This window comes from Peromyscus californicus, unplaced genomic scaffold, assembly GCF_007827085.1.
Source record: "Peromyscus californicus insignis strain IS unplaced genomic scaffold, ASM782708v3 Scaffold_20__1_contigs__length_68692818, whole genome shotgun sequence".
Classification (NCBI taxonomy): domain Eukaryota; kingdom Metazoa; phylum Chordata; class Mammalia; order Rodentia; family Cricetidae; genus Peromyscus; species Peromyscus californicus.
Window position 1 is genome coordinate 59,688,835 of NW_026294503.1, and position 21,059 is coordinate 59,709,893.

The 21,059-nt window shown below is 39.9% G+C and overlaps 1 protein-coding gene across 3 annotated transcripts in view; it reads left to right on the forward strand.

Moving 5' to 3' along the window:
* Positions 1-21,059, forward strand: part of Tmem117 (transmembrane protein 117) — a 523,663-nt gene that overhangs the window by 367,361 nt on the left and 135,243 nt on the right. For all 3 annotated transcript variants that reach the window (XM_052748758.1, XM_052748757.1, XM_052748756.1), the window contains exon 6: positions 3,018-3,177. In XM_052748758.1, coding sequence (XP_052604718.1) covers positions 3,018-3,177 — 160 coding nt within the window. The remainder of the gene's footprint in view (positions 1-3,017; positions 3,178-21,059) is intronic.

A 21,059-nucleotide genomic window follows, 5' to 3' on the forward strand; every position in this document is an offset into this window, starting at 1 on the left:
GCTCACACAAAGATTTCACAGAATGTGGCCTCATAGTTAAGTATTACATGGCTCTATACCTAATCTGTGAGGATATATATGAAAGGATGCTGAATTATGTCAAAATATTTTTTCCACACCTACTGCGGTGATTGTGATTATAATCCTTCATTCTTTTTTTTTAATCCTTCATTCTTTTAAATTATTGTATTATGTTGATTTATTTGTCCATGTTTGACTCTCCTTGCCTCCCATGGATAACTTCCACTTGTTTTAATGTGCAAGACTTCTCCATGCTGCCAGTTTGCTAAGAATAGGCACACCTATGTTTATTGGGAATATTGTTGTAGAATTTGTCTTTTGTCTAACCTTGATATCCAGGAATGCTAAGTATAAATGAACTAGGAAGTTTTTCTTTCACCTGCATTTCTGGCGATGTCTGGGAAGGGATGACTGCAATCCCTCTTAATGACTCGGTGTTATTCCCTTGCGAAATCATCTGTTCCAGAGTTGACTGTAGTAAGAGGTTTCTGACTAGTGATTCAGTCATGTACTTAATCTTATTCAGATGGCTTTTTGATTCACTCTTGGTGGACTGTGCGTTTCTGAAAACTTTTCTCTTCCTCCTGAGTTGTCCAATTCATTCCTTTGTTCTTGCTCATAGTACTCTCTTATAATCATTTGCATTTCTATTGTATACATTGCAATATTTAATTTTTTATATATAGTTTTATTGATTTCTATCATTTTTCTCATCAAAGGTTTGCCAGTCTTATCTTCTCTTTATTTTGCTGGTGCCTCACATTATTTCTATTGTTTATACATTACTTCTTTTATTTCTGATCTCCTTTCTATGTCAAGTTTAGGCTTCATTGTTTTTAGAGTCCCTTGAGGTACAAAGTTAAGCTTCTTGGTGGAAATCTCTCTCCTGTTTTACATGGGTTATGCTATGGACTTAATCTTGGAGCTCCCACCTCATCCCGTATGCTTTGGAATGTTTGTTTCTATTCTCATCTGTCCTTAGATCCTCTTTTACTCTGTTTTTCATTTCTTCTTTGACTGTTGGCATTCTGAAGTATGTTGCTTCATTTCCATGTTTGTGAATTTCCCAGACTTCCTTCTATTATTTATTTTTAATTTTTTTTTGAGCTCAGAAATGGTACTTACTGTGATACCACCCCAGAGTCAGCCCTTTAGGAACCTTATAATAAATAACCAGGTGAAGTGTTGAATTCCTCCATGGGTTCTACATATGATATCAAAAGTCCCTCGAGATGGATTTTTATTTCTACTTACTATAGCAGGAGAAAATATGCAATTTACATTTAATGGGTCATTAGTCAAATTTTTAAAGGTATAATGTGTCTTTTCTATTTGTGGGTAGAAAAATCTCCAGAGAATATTTTATATTCATTATATCAAAGTATGCCTTGCTTCAGATAGAGCTCTCAAAAAGGGAACACGCATTTTCTGAGAAATCTAATGTGCAGATTTTACATATTTTGCAATTGAGAGAGTCTTCCAGGAAGATTCATATTACTTATTTGAGAGGTCAGTTACCAAAAACTGTTATATGTATATCACAAACCTTCCGTCAAGGCTGAGGAATCTTTACAGAAGAGGAGCAGAAAGATTGTAAGAGCCAATGTGGTGGCTAACTTCAAGGAAACACTGTTTTCTGGACACAGTAGGGCAGTTACAGATGTTCACTCACACCAGCTGTGGCGGTGCACAAGACCTGTGTGCACAAGACCTGCACAAGCTCAAGCCAGACAAAGTCCCAGCGTGGAGGAGTGGGGTGGTTGGGGATGGAATCCCACCCCTCACTGAGGAGTTAGGACATGTAGTAGCCGCTGATATGACCCCAAGGGCAGGCCCTACTCCCAAGAGTAGTTAAGCTGCACAAAATATGTTGGTGGTTTTTAAAACAAAATAAATGAAAAAAAGAAAACTTGAAGAGTAGTAGGAAGGGAAGAGAGAGTGGATTTGGAGAAGTGACTATGATTAAAATATATTGTATGAAATTGTCAAAGAATTAATAAATTATTAATTTAAAAATTGTTAGCAGAATGCCAAAAATGAGTAAATGTTCTCTGGCTTTATTCCATATCCAAGTATTTCTTGTTTCCCCTCCCCCTGCCTCCCCACTTCATCCCTCCTTCTTCCTTCCTTCTTACCTTCCTCCCTTCCTTCCTTTCATCCTTCCTCACTCTTTCTTCTTTCTTATACTTATTCATTTATTTCTGAATAAATTCATTTTAAAACAGCTGTGCCTTCCTTTACAAAGTTTCAGCTGATATCCTGATGGCAACATAGCAGAAACTCAGCTTTAGTCTGGACAGTTTCCTTTTAGATCAAATCTCGCCATGCACAGCCCAAGACTACTTTTAATGTTAATATTATAAACTAATGTGATTATTGTATAGAAAGCTTACTTTCAACAAATACTCACTAAATTGTAAGTATAACTAGTAAGAGTTTTAAGGGTGCTATCAAGACTTGTGAGAAAAGAGCAAATCCCACTCCTGCTAAATCAAGCACATCAAGGAAGTGTGTAGCACGGTATAGGAAATGGACCTGAGGCAGCAGGCCTTCCACACACTGTATTCGACAGGGAAAGAGGCTAGCTGCAGTCCAGTAAAAGATGGAATCCAGTGACTGCTCACCTTTTTACCAATTACCTACTCCGTTTGCATATACTTGTCCCTGGACCTCAGTTAAAAGCATGAATGTACTGGAAACCATATAGTGTTCTCTTTGGAACACTCACTGCTGTACTAACCAAGATTATGTGTAATAATTTTGCTCTTAACATGTGTTTCACAATTGTCATCATGATGCTCTTCAGGGGATATCTTGGAAGAGATGCTATCACAACGTACTAATCCTTTCTGAAAGAAAACACCCCATTGATGTCTTTCCCCCATCGTTTGGAGACGACATGTTGGGATGGGTGTTTATGGACGTTACTACAGCAGAGACAGCCAGCACTCACGAGCACCAGTGTCTTTGTGTGATGGATGCCTTGTTCATTGCAGGACTGTTCTCTTTACCCTGACTTCCGTGGTGGTACTTGTCATCACAACCGACTGGATCAGCTGGGACAAACTGAATCGTGGATTTTTGCCCAGTGACGAAGTTTCCAGAGCATTCCTTGCTTCTTTCATCTTGGTCTTTGACCTCCTTATCGTGATGCAGGTAACTGTCTGTATTTCCCTCTTCTCTCTGAAGTTGGTCTAAGCTTTGTCCTCACTGTAAGCACGAGCTCTCTCTACACGTCTAGAGAAGAACTTAGTTTACACTTGTGATTAATGGGGCTTTCTCTAGTCATTTCATCAGCAATTTTACAGGGCAGAAAAAAATAACTGGGTGTATGTGGGGGGGGGGCGAGGATTCATTTTATGAACATTACTAGGCGGGGCCTGGTAATAATGCAGCATTATTATTATTATTATCAGGCAGGGATGATGTGGGAAGCAAAATAAGACAAAAACAGAACCCCCAAACTGCCATTTTGTGAGCAGAGTACTCAAAGATGAAAATGATAGAAAGCCAGCAAAGCAGGGACAAGCAGTTGTCAAAGCAGTGCAGGGGTTGGAGCCGTTGAAATGGCGTGATGTGAAAGTGCTTTTCTGGTTATGAAAATGATCCTTTTTCAGTATTCGCCAGAGACTCCTCCATTTCATGTAAACAGTGTTTCCACCCTGCTTAGCAATAGATATTTTTGTAAAACATCATCACGCCAGCGACTGTTACTGGTGATAGCTGCTGGTGTGAGCGTCTGGGGTGTAGGAGTGTTCTTTTGAAAGAGACAGAAAGAGACATTTGCTATTTCTTGGTGCTTTATCTTGCTCATTAAATGTCTATCCATTTGCCAGACATTTTCTTATTGCTTTCATAAGGCAATTTCGTTTCCCCTCCTGAGGCACTATAAGTCATGAGAACAATGGCCACCTTTGCCAAAGGGAAAGGAGACTCCATTGTGTTCAGAATTTATGTGAGATTTTGCAGGATAGCAGATTGGATTTTTGTTTCTAGAGGCAAAGAGGGGCCTTTATGAGAGCGATTCTGTGTTGTTGAAAAGCAGAACAATAGTGTTTTGTTTTGTTACATATCTTGGGCATTGGCTTCAATGTGGTACTTACAGTATATCACTGTTTCTAATGGGTTGTATTTTAAAATGCATTATAGTTTAAAACTATCTGAAGACATAAGCTTGAAAACTTTTGTCTATTCTAGAAACAGCTGTTTCTTTTTTTCATTTTCTGCAAGATATTTAGCATAGTGGAGAAAGCCTTGGGTGTGAGGTCAGGCATGATTCATTGGTAGGCTCCAGGACTGCCTCTCATTAGCTGTAGGACCTCTTCAACAGAGCTCCAAATAGAATCTTTTGTAATTATGCAACAATACATTGTGCATTACCTGTATCCAGTTCATTGTATCCTGTTTCCCAACTAATATTCTTTCTAATGTTAAATGCTCACTCTGGTTAAATGGCCCACTGGTTCCTCCCTGACTCCATTTTAGAATCAAAGGTACTAGCAGCCAAATAGATGATTATCCTCCTTTGGTTTGTTCAAATTTATGTGCTGGAGAATACTCCTTCATCGACTGACACTGCAACCCCTCCCTTATTCCCTGCTTATGCAAATTTTAAGTATTCTTCCAAATAAGTTCACTAAAGCCAAAGACTTCAAGTGGAAAAATACAATATTAGAATTTATACAAATTACAGATTCATTCAAAAAGTGCTCAATAAAGATGACCAGAAGAAAGGAAAATTAGCTGGGATTATACTCACAGAAACAGCAGGATTGGAAGGTGAAAGGTATTCTAGATTTTTTTCAGTGCATAAAAATGTAGAGTCAATATAATGCTGACATAATTCAGAATAGCCAGAGACCAGTTGACAAGGTGAAAAGTCTAAGCTGAGGAATAACTCAATCTCAACCATGTTGGCTGCGAGTAACATGATGCCTGCCAGTGTAGCTTCCTCAGAGGGGGAAGGTATTTCTGCATCATAGGGACATCCAGGACTTCTCCAGAGGAGGGAGGTCGTTGTCTTTTGAAAGTGGAGGCTGAAGTTAACAGGAAACTCAGATCTAGCCTTTATTCTCCATCTCTCGTCTTTGTTCACTTTTCCTTTCTATTTTCCTTCTACAGCAAAGCAGCGTCATTCAGTTTTCAGTTTATGAGGAAGCGTAAGGTCATTGCTGGCACCTGTGAGGGTGACCACTCCAGTTCTTGTGCTCTGTGCTGATTCTCTAGGACCTGTCCAGCACCAATCCCTGAATGACTGGCTCGGTGTGGGAAACTGACTCTGAGGACAGAGATGCAATCTGAAAGAAAATAGGAAATTAGGCCCTGAAAACTCAAATTGATGGGTATTTAGTGGAAGGAAGCGTCATTGAAATGAGTATCTAGAGGCAGAAGTCTTAGATTCTTTGCTTTGTCCTCCAACTTCATGTGTTAGCGAGGTTGACAGATACATCCTTCTCTGTCTCTTGTGTCCCAACCCTTCCTTCCCATTTCTTTGCTATTATCCTAGTATGGACTCTCCCCTATACCATTAAAAAGAATCAATGGGACCTTCGTCCTCCTCTTCCCTTCTACCATATGCCCTGTACAGCTGGATTTCACAATCTTCCAATAAGAAATGACCTGTCACATTGCCTCTCAACCACAAACATTATCAGCAGCTCTTCATGGTCCCCAGATGAAGTTCTTGACCAGGCACTCATCTCTCAGCATGATGTGTGTGGCCGGTTGTTTCCTGAGCTCTATCCCACCTCAGACTGAAGATCAGCTGCTTTCCTTTTCATCCCAGTGTGCTTATTCCCAGCATGTCCAGGAGCCTCTTTCTCCTGGACAGACTGTGTTTTCCCTGCTCTACTGAGCATTGAAGGTGATTACAGTTCTCCCTTCTGGAAGGCACATTATCAGTTCCCCACTGGCCCTTCTGCGGCACCTTTCGCCACCCTGCACACCAGCATGCTCCTCTTACCTCCCACTTGGTGTTCTTTACTCTCCCTACGGCAGTGCGCAGGGGTAGCCCATAGTACTTACTTGACGAGAATGGACAAGTGGAAGTTCAGGCCCCAGTCTTGTGCCAGCTTGATCCCCCGTGGGCATGACACAGACGTTTTGGACCCAGCATATGTGGGAAGGGAGTTAACTCAGGAAATGGTCTTAAAATGCATATGTTAAGCTTAAGGCATTTGAAAACACAGCATACAAATATCCTAACAAGTTCACAGCCAACCATACTATGAGCCAATTCATGCTGTGGTCATGTTTCAGATGAAAGAAAAATGAAAAAGTAGTAAAATCAGGGGAAGTTGAGGGGGCGCTTTCATTAAGAGCTCCAGGCTTTTAGAACATTTAAATGATTGAAAAGCAATTTACACCGGGCTTTCCTAATGGCAGGAGATTGCCACTTGCACTACAGAAAAGTAGTGTTGCATTTGAATCAAAAATTAAATATAGAATTAGACTTTTCTTCCTGGTACCTTGGGTTGAAGCCAAGGCTAGTACATGATAAGCATGGATTCTATCCTGAGCTCTCTTCAGCCCTAGGAATTTAATGCTATTTCTATAAACATCTTATTTTTAACAAAATTAGTAGAACAAGTATGTGTCTTTTAGAGAAAATATATTTTGTGTGTGTCTATGAAATAGGATTTCTGCATTTATTAATAAATATTTGTCATTTTATATTTTCTTGTGGTTTTGATAAGGTCATTAGAAATAAGACAAAACAGATTCCAGGAAAATGACATATGACTCTTAAGATGAATGTGCTGTAAAACACAAGAAAGCAATTATCTGTCATAGGAAAATTTTATCACACATTCTATAGTGTTTCTGGTAATATCATTCAGTTTTTATGCCTTCCCTTACTTCATTGCTTAAGTGTTCGGTCTTCAGTCTGCATCACCTACTCTTTTTCTGATCAGTTGCTGAAAAGGTAAATATAAGACATAAAGAGTTAAAATAGATTGTGGAATAAACAAGCAGAAAGTGTCAAAGGAATTCACAAAAAGAAGACGAATGTAGACAGGAGTAGACAGAGGGGGTGTTTCAAGGAACTGATGAGAGCAGAGGGTGACAATGCTGAAGCAGGGACCCACCCACAGGACCACTTTCTCCAAGGCAGCAGCATTGCCCTCCAGATACGATCTGCTCTGTTCAGATAAGACAGGAAACACGATCAATTCATTCCTAGTGTGTATCTGAGGAAAGAATACAGAGGAAATGGAGTTCAAAGATGCTGAGGATGTAGTCTACAGAGCCCATAGGTGCATAGCATGGTTTTATAGAAGTGTGAGTGGAGGAATGGTTAATTTTAAGGAAGATCACCATTATTTAGAATTCTTGAAGCAGAAAGGAGCTCACCATCACTCTTTTCACTTTCCACATCCTTCCCTGCCCCTCATCCAGGCATTCCTGCATCTGACGTGAAGGCTGAGAAGAGAGGAACTTGTCTTCATAAAATAAGGAAGATTCTGTATTTTTTTTTTTAACTAAACAGGGAAGGGAAGGGAGGGCATAGGGGAAGAAAGGAAGCAGGAAGAAGACAAACAAGTGTGAGGAACCAAAACGAAGGAGATGTGTATAATTCTCCAATGTCTATGGGAAGCAGTGACAGGGGCAGAGTTGGGAAGTGGTGGGGACCATGAGGACTGATGGAGTAGTCCATTCTTCAGTTTCTATCTATTATTCATCACTCATAGACACTTTTCTTAACTGGACTATAAGGAATTGGTAATGGGGAATATTATAGAGACTATTAAATTGCCTAACTAGACTGATATAGCCTAGTAGCAACAGCTTAAGAAGTACACAGGAAGCAGAGAAAACCATGGGAGGGTAACTGTGAATGTATGGGTGAGTGTAGGAGTGCTTTGTGCTTATACAGCTTGGATGCTAGTGGACCCCTAAGCTAATGTTGTTTAGCTAACCAGCTATCATCTGGATAGTAGAAAACAATAATTAAGAGTATGGGCACTGAAATCTGGCTTCCATGATTGCAATCCTGGCCATGCCCTTTCATAGCTGTGTGATTTTTGACATTGGGTACTTACTTATGTCAGACTGATCCTGGTGTCTACTTATACAGTTGGTTATGGCTCAATATTCTATGAACTTCTACTTCAGTCTTAGTCAATGATCAGGAGAGTTATCTGTACAGTGAGGGAATGCTCATAGGTCCCGAAATGATGCAAGTCTGCTGCAGAATGACGTCACATCACTGACAGGACCGACAGAATCTGTAAGGCATTTGGACTTCATCCTAAGGATAAGGATAAGCCAGTCTGAGTTCTAATCAATACGTGCTTAGAAACTAATGATTATTTTAAGAAAGTTTTCCTTAAAAGTTGAGAATGCTTTAGAATGAGCAATACTAAAAGAAGGTCAAGAGGCTGGGCTTGTAGCTCAGTGGTAGAGTTCTTGTCTAGCATGTATAGGTCCCTGGGGTTCATGCCCTGTACCATACACAAACAATAAGACCTCAACCCTTTAGGAAAGAGGGGGAGGTTTACATGGTGACATGTGGTCTTCTATATATGACATGTTAAGGGTTTCACTAGTATAGCATCAGTAGAAATACACAGAAAACATCTATTCATTAGAAATAGAAGTAACAGGACTCATTTAGAGATGTTGGAAGGAGAGTTACCCAGAATGGTTATGACAGCATTATCATTTGGTGAACTCTTTAATGTGGGGGTCACATCTGATTTATTTCTATGTATTCCTCCTTGTACAAGAGCCCAATAACATCATAGATACATTAAAAATGTTCATTAAACTTAGTAGTCTACTTTAAGATTTCAAACAATAGATCAGAACAATGGTAGAGTATTTGACTAAAGCCAAAAGATGGGGTGAAATGCATGGTACCAGGACAAAGGTCAGAGTTTGGATTTAAGCTCGTGGAACTGCAGTGCTGGTAGGTAGAGAGGGGAAGGGAGATCTTGGTTAAAGAATAGAGCACTTCAGTTAGATAAGAACCACAAGCCTTGGGGGTCTATTACACAACATGCTGGATGCAGTTAAGAATATAGCCAGGTGGTGGTGGTGCACGCCTTTAATCCCAGCACTCGGGAGGCAGAGGCAGGCAGATCTCTGTGAGTTCAAGGTCAGCCTGGTCTACAGAGCGAGATCCAGGACAGGCACCAAAACTACACAGAGAAAGCCTGTCTTCAAAAACCAAAAAAAAAAAAAAAAAAAAAACCCAAACAGCAACAACAAAACCAATGTATTATATGTTCCAAAATTGCAACAAGAGTAGAGTAGATTTGGATGGTTCTTACCATCAAAGAATGACACATATGTGAGGTGATGAATGCATTAATGAGCTTGACTTAAAATCAATGCATAATTTATTCATATATCATAATGTCATAATATACCCTGTAAGTATATATAATTGTTATGTGACAAATACAATAAAATGATATTTTAATGAAGAGACAAGGAAAGAAAGTTTATGGAAGTTTATGATAGAAACCTACCTATAGTGCCATTCAGAATATATATATATATATATATATATATATATATATATATTACATTACATTACATATGTATATCACTTAGGTTTATGTGCACCAAGGTGTTGAGAAGCCATGCAGAGGAGAGGCTGTTCAAAAGAATAAGGTTCAGAGAATAAGAGTTGGCAAAACCTCATGTGGTTGACACATCTTTTTAATGCTCCCTTTTGTAATTTATTTATATGCCTGTCTACCTCTGTAACAGGTATTTCCTAAAACACCCAAGCTCTTTGAGAAAAGGAAATGGTTTAACCAGTTGTTTTATCCTTGCACAGTTCATCTTTAATTCATTGCTTTTTGTCATAGCTATTTTGCTGAATGGAAGAATCAATAACAGAGTGAAAATATCGTTATTTCACAAAAGCCAAATGGTGTGTGATATTTCAAGAGGTAAACTGTTTGTAAATCATGCAAGGATGCACCAACAGTAGTATCATATCAGGTCATTTGCATTGAAATATCACCTTACAGTGATTAGATATCTAAATAAAATATGAATAATTTATACCATTCAGCCTTTAAAAAAAAAACGCTTTGGTCAGAAAGCTCTTGAGGCTAAGTGGCATTGCCTCAGAAGCAATTCTTAGTGCACTGAAGACTAATTATGAAAATTACACTCTCCAAATATTTTCTTATGTAACTGATTTGAAATATGTATTCTCTTATGTGTGGTTGTGAGAAGCAGGTTGACAGTTAAAAATACACGCTGTGACATTTAATAGACTTTATTTTAAATCATCCTGAGCCAACTTTAGCAGAACACTCCTCCTTAGCTCCCTGTGTGCAAAGTGGACTCACTCATTTCATAACGGAGGCCAGAGCAACAAGCCTAAGTCTATTTTAGTTAAATAGCCATGGTGCTTTGATACATTGAAGTGTATTTCCAGAATAAATGTTTCCAACTGGTTTTGCTTATGGAAAATTTGTGAAGAATGGTGTTAGCGTCTGTCTACCTGACTTAACGTGCTCTTTGGCTTTTGGGAGGTTTTATATAACTCCTTCCAGGGGTTTTGAACTATTTTTCACACATGCTTTCTATCAGCACCTCTCTTCTTGAAGCCTTGCTCTGCTATCTGAGAGCAGTACACTGGTGATTTCTAGCCTTGGTCCTGAGGATGGCCTGGAGTAAAGGCTTTACGCCTTTATTAATATCTAGATTCACAGTCAATGCCTTCTCTGCTCATGGTACACAGCTATGGGGTTGAATGATAACTTTGTTTCTTGTCACTGTCTTGCTCTTACCACAAAGCTGCTGGTCCAGTGGGGAGAGACAGTTTAATGAGAGTGATAGCAGGGAATCCTATCCTGAGTAGTTCCAGCAATTGGTCTCCAAGCCACAGAACTAACCACAGGAAGTTAGGTCTGTACAGTATGAAGGGGTCTGGCCCAGTGGGCGGTGTGCAAGAGGTTGCCATGGAGATGTTTTAACAGAGGCCATAGTGTTAAAAGGTGTTATAATAAAAAAAACCCAGAGCCAGATATTGGGTTGAAAGCTGAAAGATTAGAGAGGCAAAGCAAGCCAGCCACATTCTTTTTTTTTTAAGTTTTTTTTATTTTATAATTTAATTTTATGTATTAGCCACGGATTCCCCTGTCCTCCCTCCTTCTGCCCCCTCCCCCCAGCCCACCCCCCATTCCATCTCCTCCAGGGCAAGGACTCCCCTGGGGATTCAGCTCAGTCTGGTAGATCCAGTCCAGGCAGATCCAGTCTCCTCCTCCCAGGCTGAGCCGAGTGTCCCTGTATAAGCCCCAGGTTTCAAACAGCCAACTCATGCACTAAGGACAGGTCACGGTCCCACTGCCCGGGGGCCTCCCAAACAGTTCAAGCTAATCAACTGTCTCACTTATCCCGAGGGCCTGATCCAGTTGGGGGCTCATCAGCTATTGGTTCATAGTTCATGTGTTTCCACTAGTTTGGCTATTTGTCCCTGTGCTTTTTCCAATCATGGTCTCAACAATTCTCGCTCATACTTACCTCTAGAAAATCCTCAGTCTCAAGAGAGTGAGTTTCTGTTTCCTCACACCTTATATACCTTTCTATGCCCAGCCATCACTTCCTAGGATTAAAGGTGTGTGACATTACTGCCAGGCTCTGTTTCTAGTGTGGCCTTGAATTCACAGAGATCCAGACAGATCTCTGTCTCCCGAGTGATAGGATTAAGGGTGTGTGCCACCACTGTCTGGCCTCTATGTCTAATCTAGTGACTGGCTCTGTCCTCCAATCCCCAGGGAAGTTTATTAGGGTACACAATATATCACCACACCATAGTGTAGGTGACATCTTGCGGAAGTTAATAGGAGAACTAGAAGACTATTATGAGGTGCCCTGGCTAGAGTCCAATGGGAAGAGGAACCTCAACTGAGAAAATGCCTCTGTCACATTGCCTGTTGGTGAGTCTGTGTGGCATTTTCTTGATTGATAGTTGATAGAGGGACCTCACTGGGTTCAGTGCTAATCCTGGACAGGTGATCTTGATGTAAGAAGGAGGGCTGAGCAAACCAGTAAAGCATGGCCTCAAGTTCCTGCATGGCTTCACCTGGTGATGGACTGTGACCTGGGGTGTGTAATAAACCCTTTCTTCCCCATGTTGGTTTTGGACAATGCTTTATTGCATCAATAGAAGGCAAACTAGGACACGAGATGGGGGAACATTTAGTACGGTATCATGATACTGTAGTAGTAAATGCATTCCGTTGAAAATGAAACAAGTAGTCATTTGGTATATAGTATCGGGCAGCTTTTAAAGGGGTACTAAGTTATGTAAGGGATTATTATAAGCAGGGAAGATCATTCAAGTCCTTATGGATAATGTGGGAGGCAAGTAACTTGGAAGAATATAAGATTTGGTTAAGAAAGTGGAAAAGAAAGGCATTCAAGTCTTATCTCAACTTAAAATGTTTCAGCCCCAAGGTGTTTTTCTAAAGAGAACTAGATCATGACTTAGAAGCTGGAGATGTATGGATTCCATGCAGTTGCAAATCAACAGTGGTTTTGTCACAGCCGCATGGAGGCAGCAAGCTCCTGACGCATGGAGGCAGCAAGCTCCTGACGCCTTCAGCGTAGTGTTTCCCTGACAGATGGGTCATTTTCTGTGGTTCATGTCTGTCTTGTCCTCACCCTGAGAGTATAGTTTAGTTCTAGCCTTCAATCCTCTCTACTATGTAGCATGGCGTGGTCTGTGTAGCAGCTCCCACTTACCATGTACCACTAGTACATGATTTTAAATGTACCCTACAGACTCACATGTTCCATCATGCACGTTCATGTGGCTGCACTTCAGGTCAGAATTGAACATGTGAGGCTAGAGGTGAGCCCTAAGAGCCAACACTCATCTCCAATGTCATCTGCCAGATTGGATGGTCCAGTTCTTTGCTAGTACTTTTATTGGACAGTGCCAGGGATGTGGGATCTTTCTGTGGGTTCCTATACTAATTTTTGCAAACCTTGAGACACCAGGAAAGCAATCCAACAATACTCTGAAATTTGGGATATTCATTTTAAACACATGCCGTATACTTTTAGAGAGATCAGTGTTTAGACAGAAGTTTAGAGTGAAGGGAACATTTAAGATTCTTTTCTCACATCCTGATTTTTACACCTGTAGCAGTCTAGGGAGAGTCTATAACTCAACTGAGATCATGAACTGTCAGTGGAGCCTGGCGATGACCTGAATCTCACATGTAGTTTCTGAATCTGGTCGCATTTCCTCTGGAGCCAGACATGAGGAGAATCCCAGAGCAATGTGCCCAGCTACAGGCTCAGAGTCTAATATGTTTAAATATGGGTCCAACACCAGGCTACCATAGTGAGGACCCTTCATAGTACAAGTGACAATCAAAATTCACAAGAGGCAGAGCAGTGCAAGGGAACACATTGAAGATGAGATGGGATGAAGGAAGACAGCAGAGTAGAAAGGAAAATGAAAGGCTGGCATTCAATACATGCTTACTATGTGCTGGTACCATCTTGGATGCTTAGATGAACTATAGCCTATTTATGAATGGCTATTATTATTTATAATTTTGCTAGCAAGAATATATCATCTCATACAGATAGAGTCTGGAATCAGCAAAATGAAGATGAGTGCAAAAACAGGTTTATTGGACTCCAAAATCCATACATGTTTGCATCCTTGCACCTTTAGGAATATCAGATTAAACCATGTACACAGAAAAGCACCTGATGCATGTATGGCTGGAGTTATGGGGACACTCTGACATCAGAGTGGAGTAGGACTGTATTTCTTAGTGTCCATGGAGTTTTATTAAGTCGCTTCATTTTTAAGGATTTATTTTCTCATGTATAGGATTCCAATTTTTTCCTGATACCTATTTTGTTATTTTTTGTTATTATAAGTTAACTTATAAAAAGCACTTGAAGTATTATATTTGTACACATCAAAATTATACAACATGGAGATCAGATTGGTCTATGTAGCAAGCTCCAGTCCAGACATGGCTACATAGTGAGACCCTGTCTCAGGAGCCTAAAAAAGAAATTATATAACATCAATGGCAGAAAATTAATTCATTCTTCATCGTTAGTCTTTGAATTAAAATGTCCATTCCCATTTCTCTAAGGAAGATTGTAATGTCATTATGAATGATGAGGCTGGAATCTGAGAATAAGTAGCACAGCCATAACCTGCAAGTTGATGTTTAGCCTAGGGTGGGGTTTTCACTTTCCTTTGGTCCTAGAATCACCAGACCCTGTACAAAGATGTACTTTCTAATTGGCATATCTCAGAAGCTTCTTGTTCAATATTGCACAGTCGTGCCTAGAATCTAATAATTTCCAGCTACATAGGAATTCCCATCATAGCCATGTGAACTTTCTGGTTGCTGCTTGAAGCTGCCAGCTCTCCAACTTCTCTAGTGGCATCAGCATCACTGCGGAGTGGTTCGAGATTGTTCAGGAAGTATACATTTTCACTGAGCCTCATCATGGCTTCTCTGAATCACTATTCTTGGGTATCACTAATAAGTGAATGTTGCACTCTTGCTGGGTATCAGGGATGTATTTTTGCGTTTTTCTCTAATTTTGATGAAAATGCATTTGATCAATATCCCTTTGAAATGTCTTGGTTTGATTTCAATAGCTTTGGACATTTATTTTTCAAGTTGAACAATTTGAATAAGATATAAAGTTTGGGAACAGCTTAAAACAAAGTTTTGCAGCACAATACCTCAATACACAAATACATGTGTTTATGGAACAATAGGAGATTAAGGTCTTCTCATGATCCTTCTACATGGATGCTAAGGAGAATCTTTGTTTTAATACAAAGACTTATAGATGTGGTAGCAAAGGCACCTCCAGGACCTACAGGTGTTCCTGTGTGTAGAGAAGAACAGTAGACCAGGAGACTGGATGCTGTGGGAAGGAGAAAGGAGATGAGAGGTTGATAGCTACCCTAACTAACAGATCTGGAGCAATGGATTCTCAGAAAAGTTTCACTTTATCATGTGCAGTGCTTCCCAACAAAAGTTTAGCAAATTAACACACACACACACACACACACACACACACACACACACACACACACACGTGTGTGTGTGCATGTGAATGCCAGAGGTGATATCTGCTGTCTTCCTCAACCATTCTCCACCTTAGGTTTTGAGACAGGGTCTTTCATTAAAACCATAAGTTGCTAATTAGATTAGACAAGCTGGCCAGCAAGCCCCAGGAATCCTTCTTTCTCCACTTCCCCATTGCTTGGATTACAGGTGCATGCTGCAATGCCCAGCTTTGTCTATTGTGGATAGTAGGGCTCAAGCTTGGGTATTCAGGCTTATGAGGCAAGCGCTTTACTGGTTGAACCATCTCTTCAACCTCTGGTACAATATTAATGTGTGTGTGTGTGTGTGTGTGTGTGTGTGTGTGTGTGTGTGTGTGTGTGTGTGTGTATCTGTCTGCCTATCTTTCCCTATTTCTTCCAAAGTAACTGTATTAATATAAAAATCTGATTCTCAATAGTCTTTAAATATAATGAAAACTTCTATGATGTTGAGTGGAAACCTACACTGAGCGAATTCAAGTTCCAAAAGTCTCAAGACTATGGTTCAGTCACAATCTATAATGCTCCATTAAATTGCAGAGTAACCCCCGTCTGCTCTCAATGACAAATCGCTGACCATTAACAATCACATTAGTCTGTGTTGTGTGTCTTGTTGTGTCTCACTTAAAGTTTCAAGATTAATGGTAAAAGCATCTTTAAATATATTCACAACATCCTCTGTAATAAAAATTAAAAAACTGTGTTTTATTTGATGAGGACAGGAATAAAGTTTATAGGCTTTATTAATAAAAATAGGAGACCATGAAACAGGGAATCTCATAAAATTCCATTTTTAAACCAGAAAAGTCTCTGTCCATAATGTTCTGGGTAGAAGGAGGGAGCGAACGAGATATAATAAGGTCATAATTGGATGGAATAAAATGGTTCAGGGATTCATGTCTGAGGAGCCGTTATGCGGAAGCTGACATGCAGTGGCCTGGTCTCCTGGTACCTCTGTTGCTCTGTGGTCAGTAGTGATGACATGCTTTCTGTTTGACCTTTAGAATTTGTGACACAAGACTCCATTTATTTTCTAAGATTGGCTCAGATATAAAGAATGGAATATATTTGAAAATTTGTTATTTTAAAAAGAAACCTTTAGTGTGTTTGGTACCCCCTCACTGTTTCTGCTCAAAGTCTCAAAGGTTTCTGCATCCCCTCATCTGTCAGCAAGAGTAAGTCCAGTTTAAACATTTTGTTTTAATAAAAATTTTCCTGTGATAAATACATTGGAACTTGCTTAAGCCTTTCCTAAAAAGTAAATTGTCAGCACTGAATCCAAAAGAAGAAAGACGTGTTAATATATTTAACACTTCTTTGAGACACATCTTTTAACTCCTGGAAAAGAACTTGCAAATGTAATTAAGACATATCATAGGCCCCTATTTGACATAGTAATACACGTGGATAGTTTAACATCAGCTCCTTCAGGGTTGTAAAAGAATATGCCCCCACCTACAGTGACTGGATATACCTGGTGTGGTAGGTACTCTTGCCTCCATTTCCCAGATATCCATATCCTCATTGCAGGTACCCACAGATATGTTAATTATTCCCAGAGAAAGAAATCAAGTTGCCATGGAATTAGTTGGTATTCAGCTGAATTTAAGACTGGCAGACTGCTTTGGATAATCCAGAAGGCTCAATGTTATCATAGAGTCTGTAAAAGAATAAGCAGGAGGCAGAGAGGAACCAAACAGATGCTGTGTGAGAGGCCTTGGTCTTAGAGATAGAGGGGGCTAAGCCCCAATGACTGTGTCTAAAGAACATGCTGAATCCAATTCACTAAGATCCATTCTGAACCTTTAATGCCAGAATGCTAAGATTTGCCAAGATATATAAACATATATCTAGTTAGTTTGCTGGTATATTTTAGTTATACAAACCAATGAATTTGGTTTGTATATTTTTGCTTTGACATTTTCACACATATGTATAATGCATTTGGATTATATTCCCCAGTTAACCTTTCTTGCTCCCCCACGCCCCGTCATCTTCCCAAATAGTTTCTTTCTACTTTCACCTCTCTTTGCCCCCCTCCTTCTTTATTAATTCCTTGAGAATTTCTTAAAATGTATTATGGTCATCTTCACCGCTCCCTCCTCCCAGATCTTCTCCCCTTTCCTTACCCATCCAACTTTGTGTCTGTTTTTGTTTTAACCCATCAAGAACAGTTGGTATTTCTCATATACTCTTCAATATGTGGCCTTTTGGGCCACCCACCAGGACCCTCACCCTTAAAGAAAACCGATCTCCATTTCCCAGTACTACTGACTTTTACCTCTAGTCCAAGTCGAAAGTTTTCCAGTCAGGACAGACTCCATGGCAGCCAGACTCTCCCTCCCATGATCCTCTCTCACATGCCGCCACCATAACCTGTTCAAGATAAATCACTAAAATCCCCAGAGATGCATTTATACGTACTAACATATGTTTCCATGTGTTTAATATTTATCAGCTGTTGTCTGCTGGGGCAACAAAACAATATACATAACCTCTTCTAAGGTACTCAACATCTCAAAAGGGAAAATTAATGGAAACTTAATAGGAAAATTTAATGAACACTTAAAAATCGGAGAGGAGATTGCAGCCATACAATCTACATTCTAGCAGTTATTGAAATTTGAGTGAATTTATTGTACATTCAGACATAAAGCTATCTTCAGTAACACAGTGTTCAGGGAGATAAATAAGAGGAAAGAATTAAAGCTGTTTGGGTTGTATAAAGGAGCAGCTAGATTGTGCTCTGAATCCAACAGCTTAATTTCCACCACGATGATTAAGTAGAAGATGTTCATGCTTCCAATGAAAATTTGATTGGTGTTAAACAGTATGTTAACTGAAAGACACATTCATTTTTACTTGCTTAGGAATGCTTACAATGCTCAGTGAAACACTTACATGTTTTTGCATGACAAAAAGGAATATGCATAGTTAATCACTATGCATTGGGATAATGAACACGTTACGTATTTTAGCATCTGTTTTATTTATATTTCATTGTGGCCATTAATGGGTAATTTCCCATTCTGCTATGTAGAAGGAGACTTTTTTTTTTCTCTTATTGTTGCGAAGCAATCTGAAGTAGGACTTGTGGTTTTTCTTGCAGCAAATTACTTAGGAATATTGCCCTGGGAGTCCAGCTTTTGAGATAACCATGTGCTCTGCAGCTGCCATTCCCAGTCAGTAAGAACTCCACAACCACTGAGGTCAGAAACCCCTGGTATTTTAATTCCATTTCTTCACACTTCCAGAGCTGGTTAGTAAGATGTCATGGAATGCCCATTAAGGAAAATGCATCCTGCCACATTACGCACAGCAAGCTAAACAGCCAGCCCAGGCCTAGACTTCTGTGACAGATTACAAATGGGTTTTCCTCTGTGGAGCAGTGAGACAGTTAAGTGATTTCTAAACAGAAGACTTGTCATTTAAATGTAGTCCCACCAGTATCTCTAGTTGATCAAAACCCTTAGCTATTTCTCAAGGTGATTAATAACCCTCTTATTCTTTCCCTACAGAACATTGTGAGAGTTGATATTAATTGTATTAGTTACAGCCGAATTCCTTTGGAGGGTCCAAGGCAGTGCATAACCCACCAGAGTGTGAGCTCTTTGAAGGACCAGCCATTGTATTTTCTGTAGTTTCCCAATCATTTAGCCACTGTGCTGTAGTTGAATTAACTTCATTTATCATGGGTGATAAAAAGAAACTATCAAGAATTTCAACATTGCAAACAGCCTTAACTCTATTTAGATTTTGAAGTTTTATGGGAAGAAGAAGGCTTGGCATTCTGCCAGCAAGTGTGTGACTTCAGGAGAGAGCTAGCAGCCATTACAGTGAACAGACCAGCTACAGCCCTGCATTCTAGTTAGACAAAAGAAACGTTAAAGTTCATGGTATAATTTCCATTAAAAGCCATCTGTGGTTAAAAATTTAGAGCTCTCTCTCTCTCTCTCTCTCTCTCTCTCTCTCTCTCTCTCTCTGTGTGTGTGTGTGTGTGTGTGTGTGTGATGTGTACTATTTCTTTTTTAATTTTTTAAAAATTTTATAATTTAATTTAATTTTACATATCAGCCACGGATTCCCCTGTCCTCCCTCCTTCCCCCACTCAGCCCTCCCCCCAGCCCACTCCCCATTCCCATCTCCTCCAGGGCAAGGACTCCCCTGGGGATTCAGCTCAGCCTGGTAGATTCAGTCCAGGCATGTCCAGTCCCTTCCTCCCTTCACCCAGGCTGAGCAAAGTGTCCCTGCATAGACCCCAGGTTCCAAACAGCCAGCTCATGCACTAAGGACAGGTCCTGGTCCCACTGCCTGGGGGCCTCCCAAACAGTTCAAGCTAATCAACTGTCTCACTTATCCAGAGGGCCTGATCCAGTTGGGGGCTCCTCAGCTATTCCAATCGGTGAGAAAGAAGATGTGTACTATTTCAACTCTAGAAACTTCTGGAGGCCTCCTATAGTAGAAGGTATCATTACAAGAAAAGCAGTAGACCATTCATAAGCTTATGTAATAAGATAAGGTCAGCAACAGTTACCAAAGACTGATAATGTAAGTAAAAGTTTCCCTCAATGACTCTTGAGACTGGCATGAGATGCAGAAGGAGTTTAGAGACCTGTGATGCCTGGAGCATGAATACATCTTGGTAGTTAAATACAGTTTACAGTTCTCAGAGTACTTGTTTCCAGAGATGTCACAGAGACAACAGAAGGGCAGAAAGAGACCTTAAAAGGCACAAGAATATGTCAGCCAGAAAAATCTTCTGTTGTGTTGCAGATAACAGAAAATTTAGTATCTCTCAGGACCCCATGTGGAAATAACTTTGAACACCACAGTTCCATAGCCTTGTCCTAAAAAAACCATGCAAAGAAGCATAAGCATTCTGAAGAACCCAACACTACCTGGATTGTATGCTTAGTAGGACTGGGCATGAACACTTCGTAAGGTTTCATGATAGCTAGGAGCTATAAATTCAAAAAGGATGTGGTAAAATAAACATATCATAAAATATGAATGAAAACGTGTGTGTGTGTGTGTGTGTGTGTGTGTGTGTGTGTGTGTGTGTGTGTGTGTGTGTATGTGTGTGTATGTGTGTGTGTGTGTACAAATGTGGTCATGCATGTGTGCACACTCACTCACAGGTGCCACAGCATGCATGTGGAGGTCAGAGGACAACTTGACGGAATGAATCATTTCATCCTATCATGTGGGTCCCAGGTATTGAACTCAGGTTATTAGGTTTGGTAGCAAGCGCCGTATTTGAGGAACTCTGACTCTTTTACAGCAGTACTATCACTGGTAGACTTGTCTAGATCCCTCTCAAAATCTCTGTAAAATGTCATAATCCCAGTACACTTAACATCTAAATTCTCAAGCAGTGGTGAGAATGGTCCTATTAATTTTGCATGTAGGATCGCCTTCCAGATAGGGCTTATAAAAATAAAACTAAACAACACCCCCCCACACACACACACTATGCTTAGGTGAAAATAAAATATTATACACAGAATAGCAGCATTTCCATAGAAGCTGTAATTCTGTTTTTGTGCATGAGTATGTAAAAGGGTTGAACTAATACTAGCGTTTTGGGAGTATCTGTGACTTTAAAGTATTTTTAAATTTTAAACAAATTCATTTAAAGTCTATATTAAAATATTTTTGTACATCTTCAGTTTATCATCACTCTGAATTTTTTTATTTTTATAGGTCATCTTTTATTATGTGTTAGTCTCACATTTCCTACTTCATCTTAAAAAAATAAAAGTTGCCGGGCGGTGGTGGCGCACGCCTTTAATCCCAGCACTCGGGAGGCAGAGGCCGGCGGATCTCTGTGAGTTCGAGGCCAGCCTGGGCTACCAAGTGAGTTCCAGGAAAGGCGCAAAGCTACACAGAGAAACCCTGTCTCGAAAAACCAAAAAAAAAAAAAAAAAAAGTTATGTACGAAGTACAAATATTTTTTTAAATAATT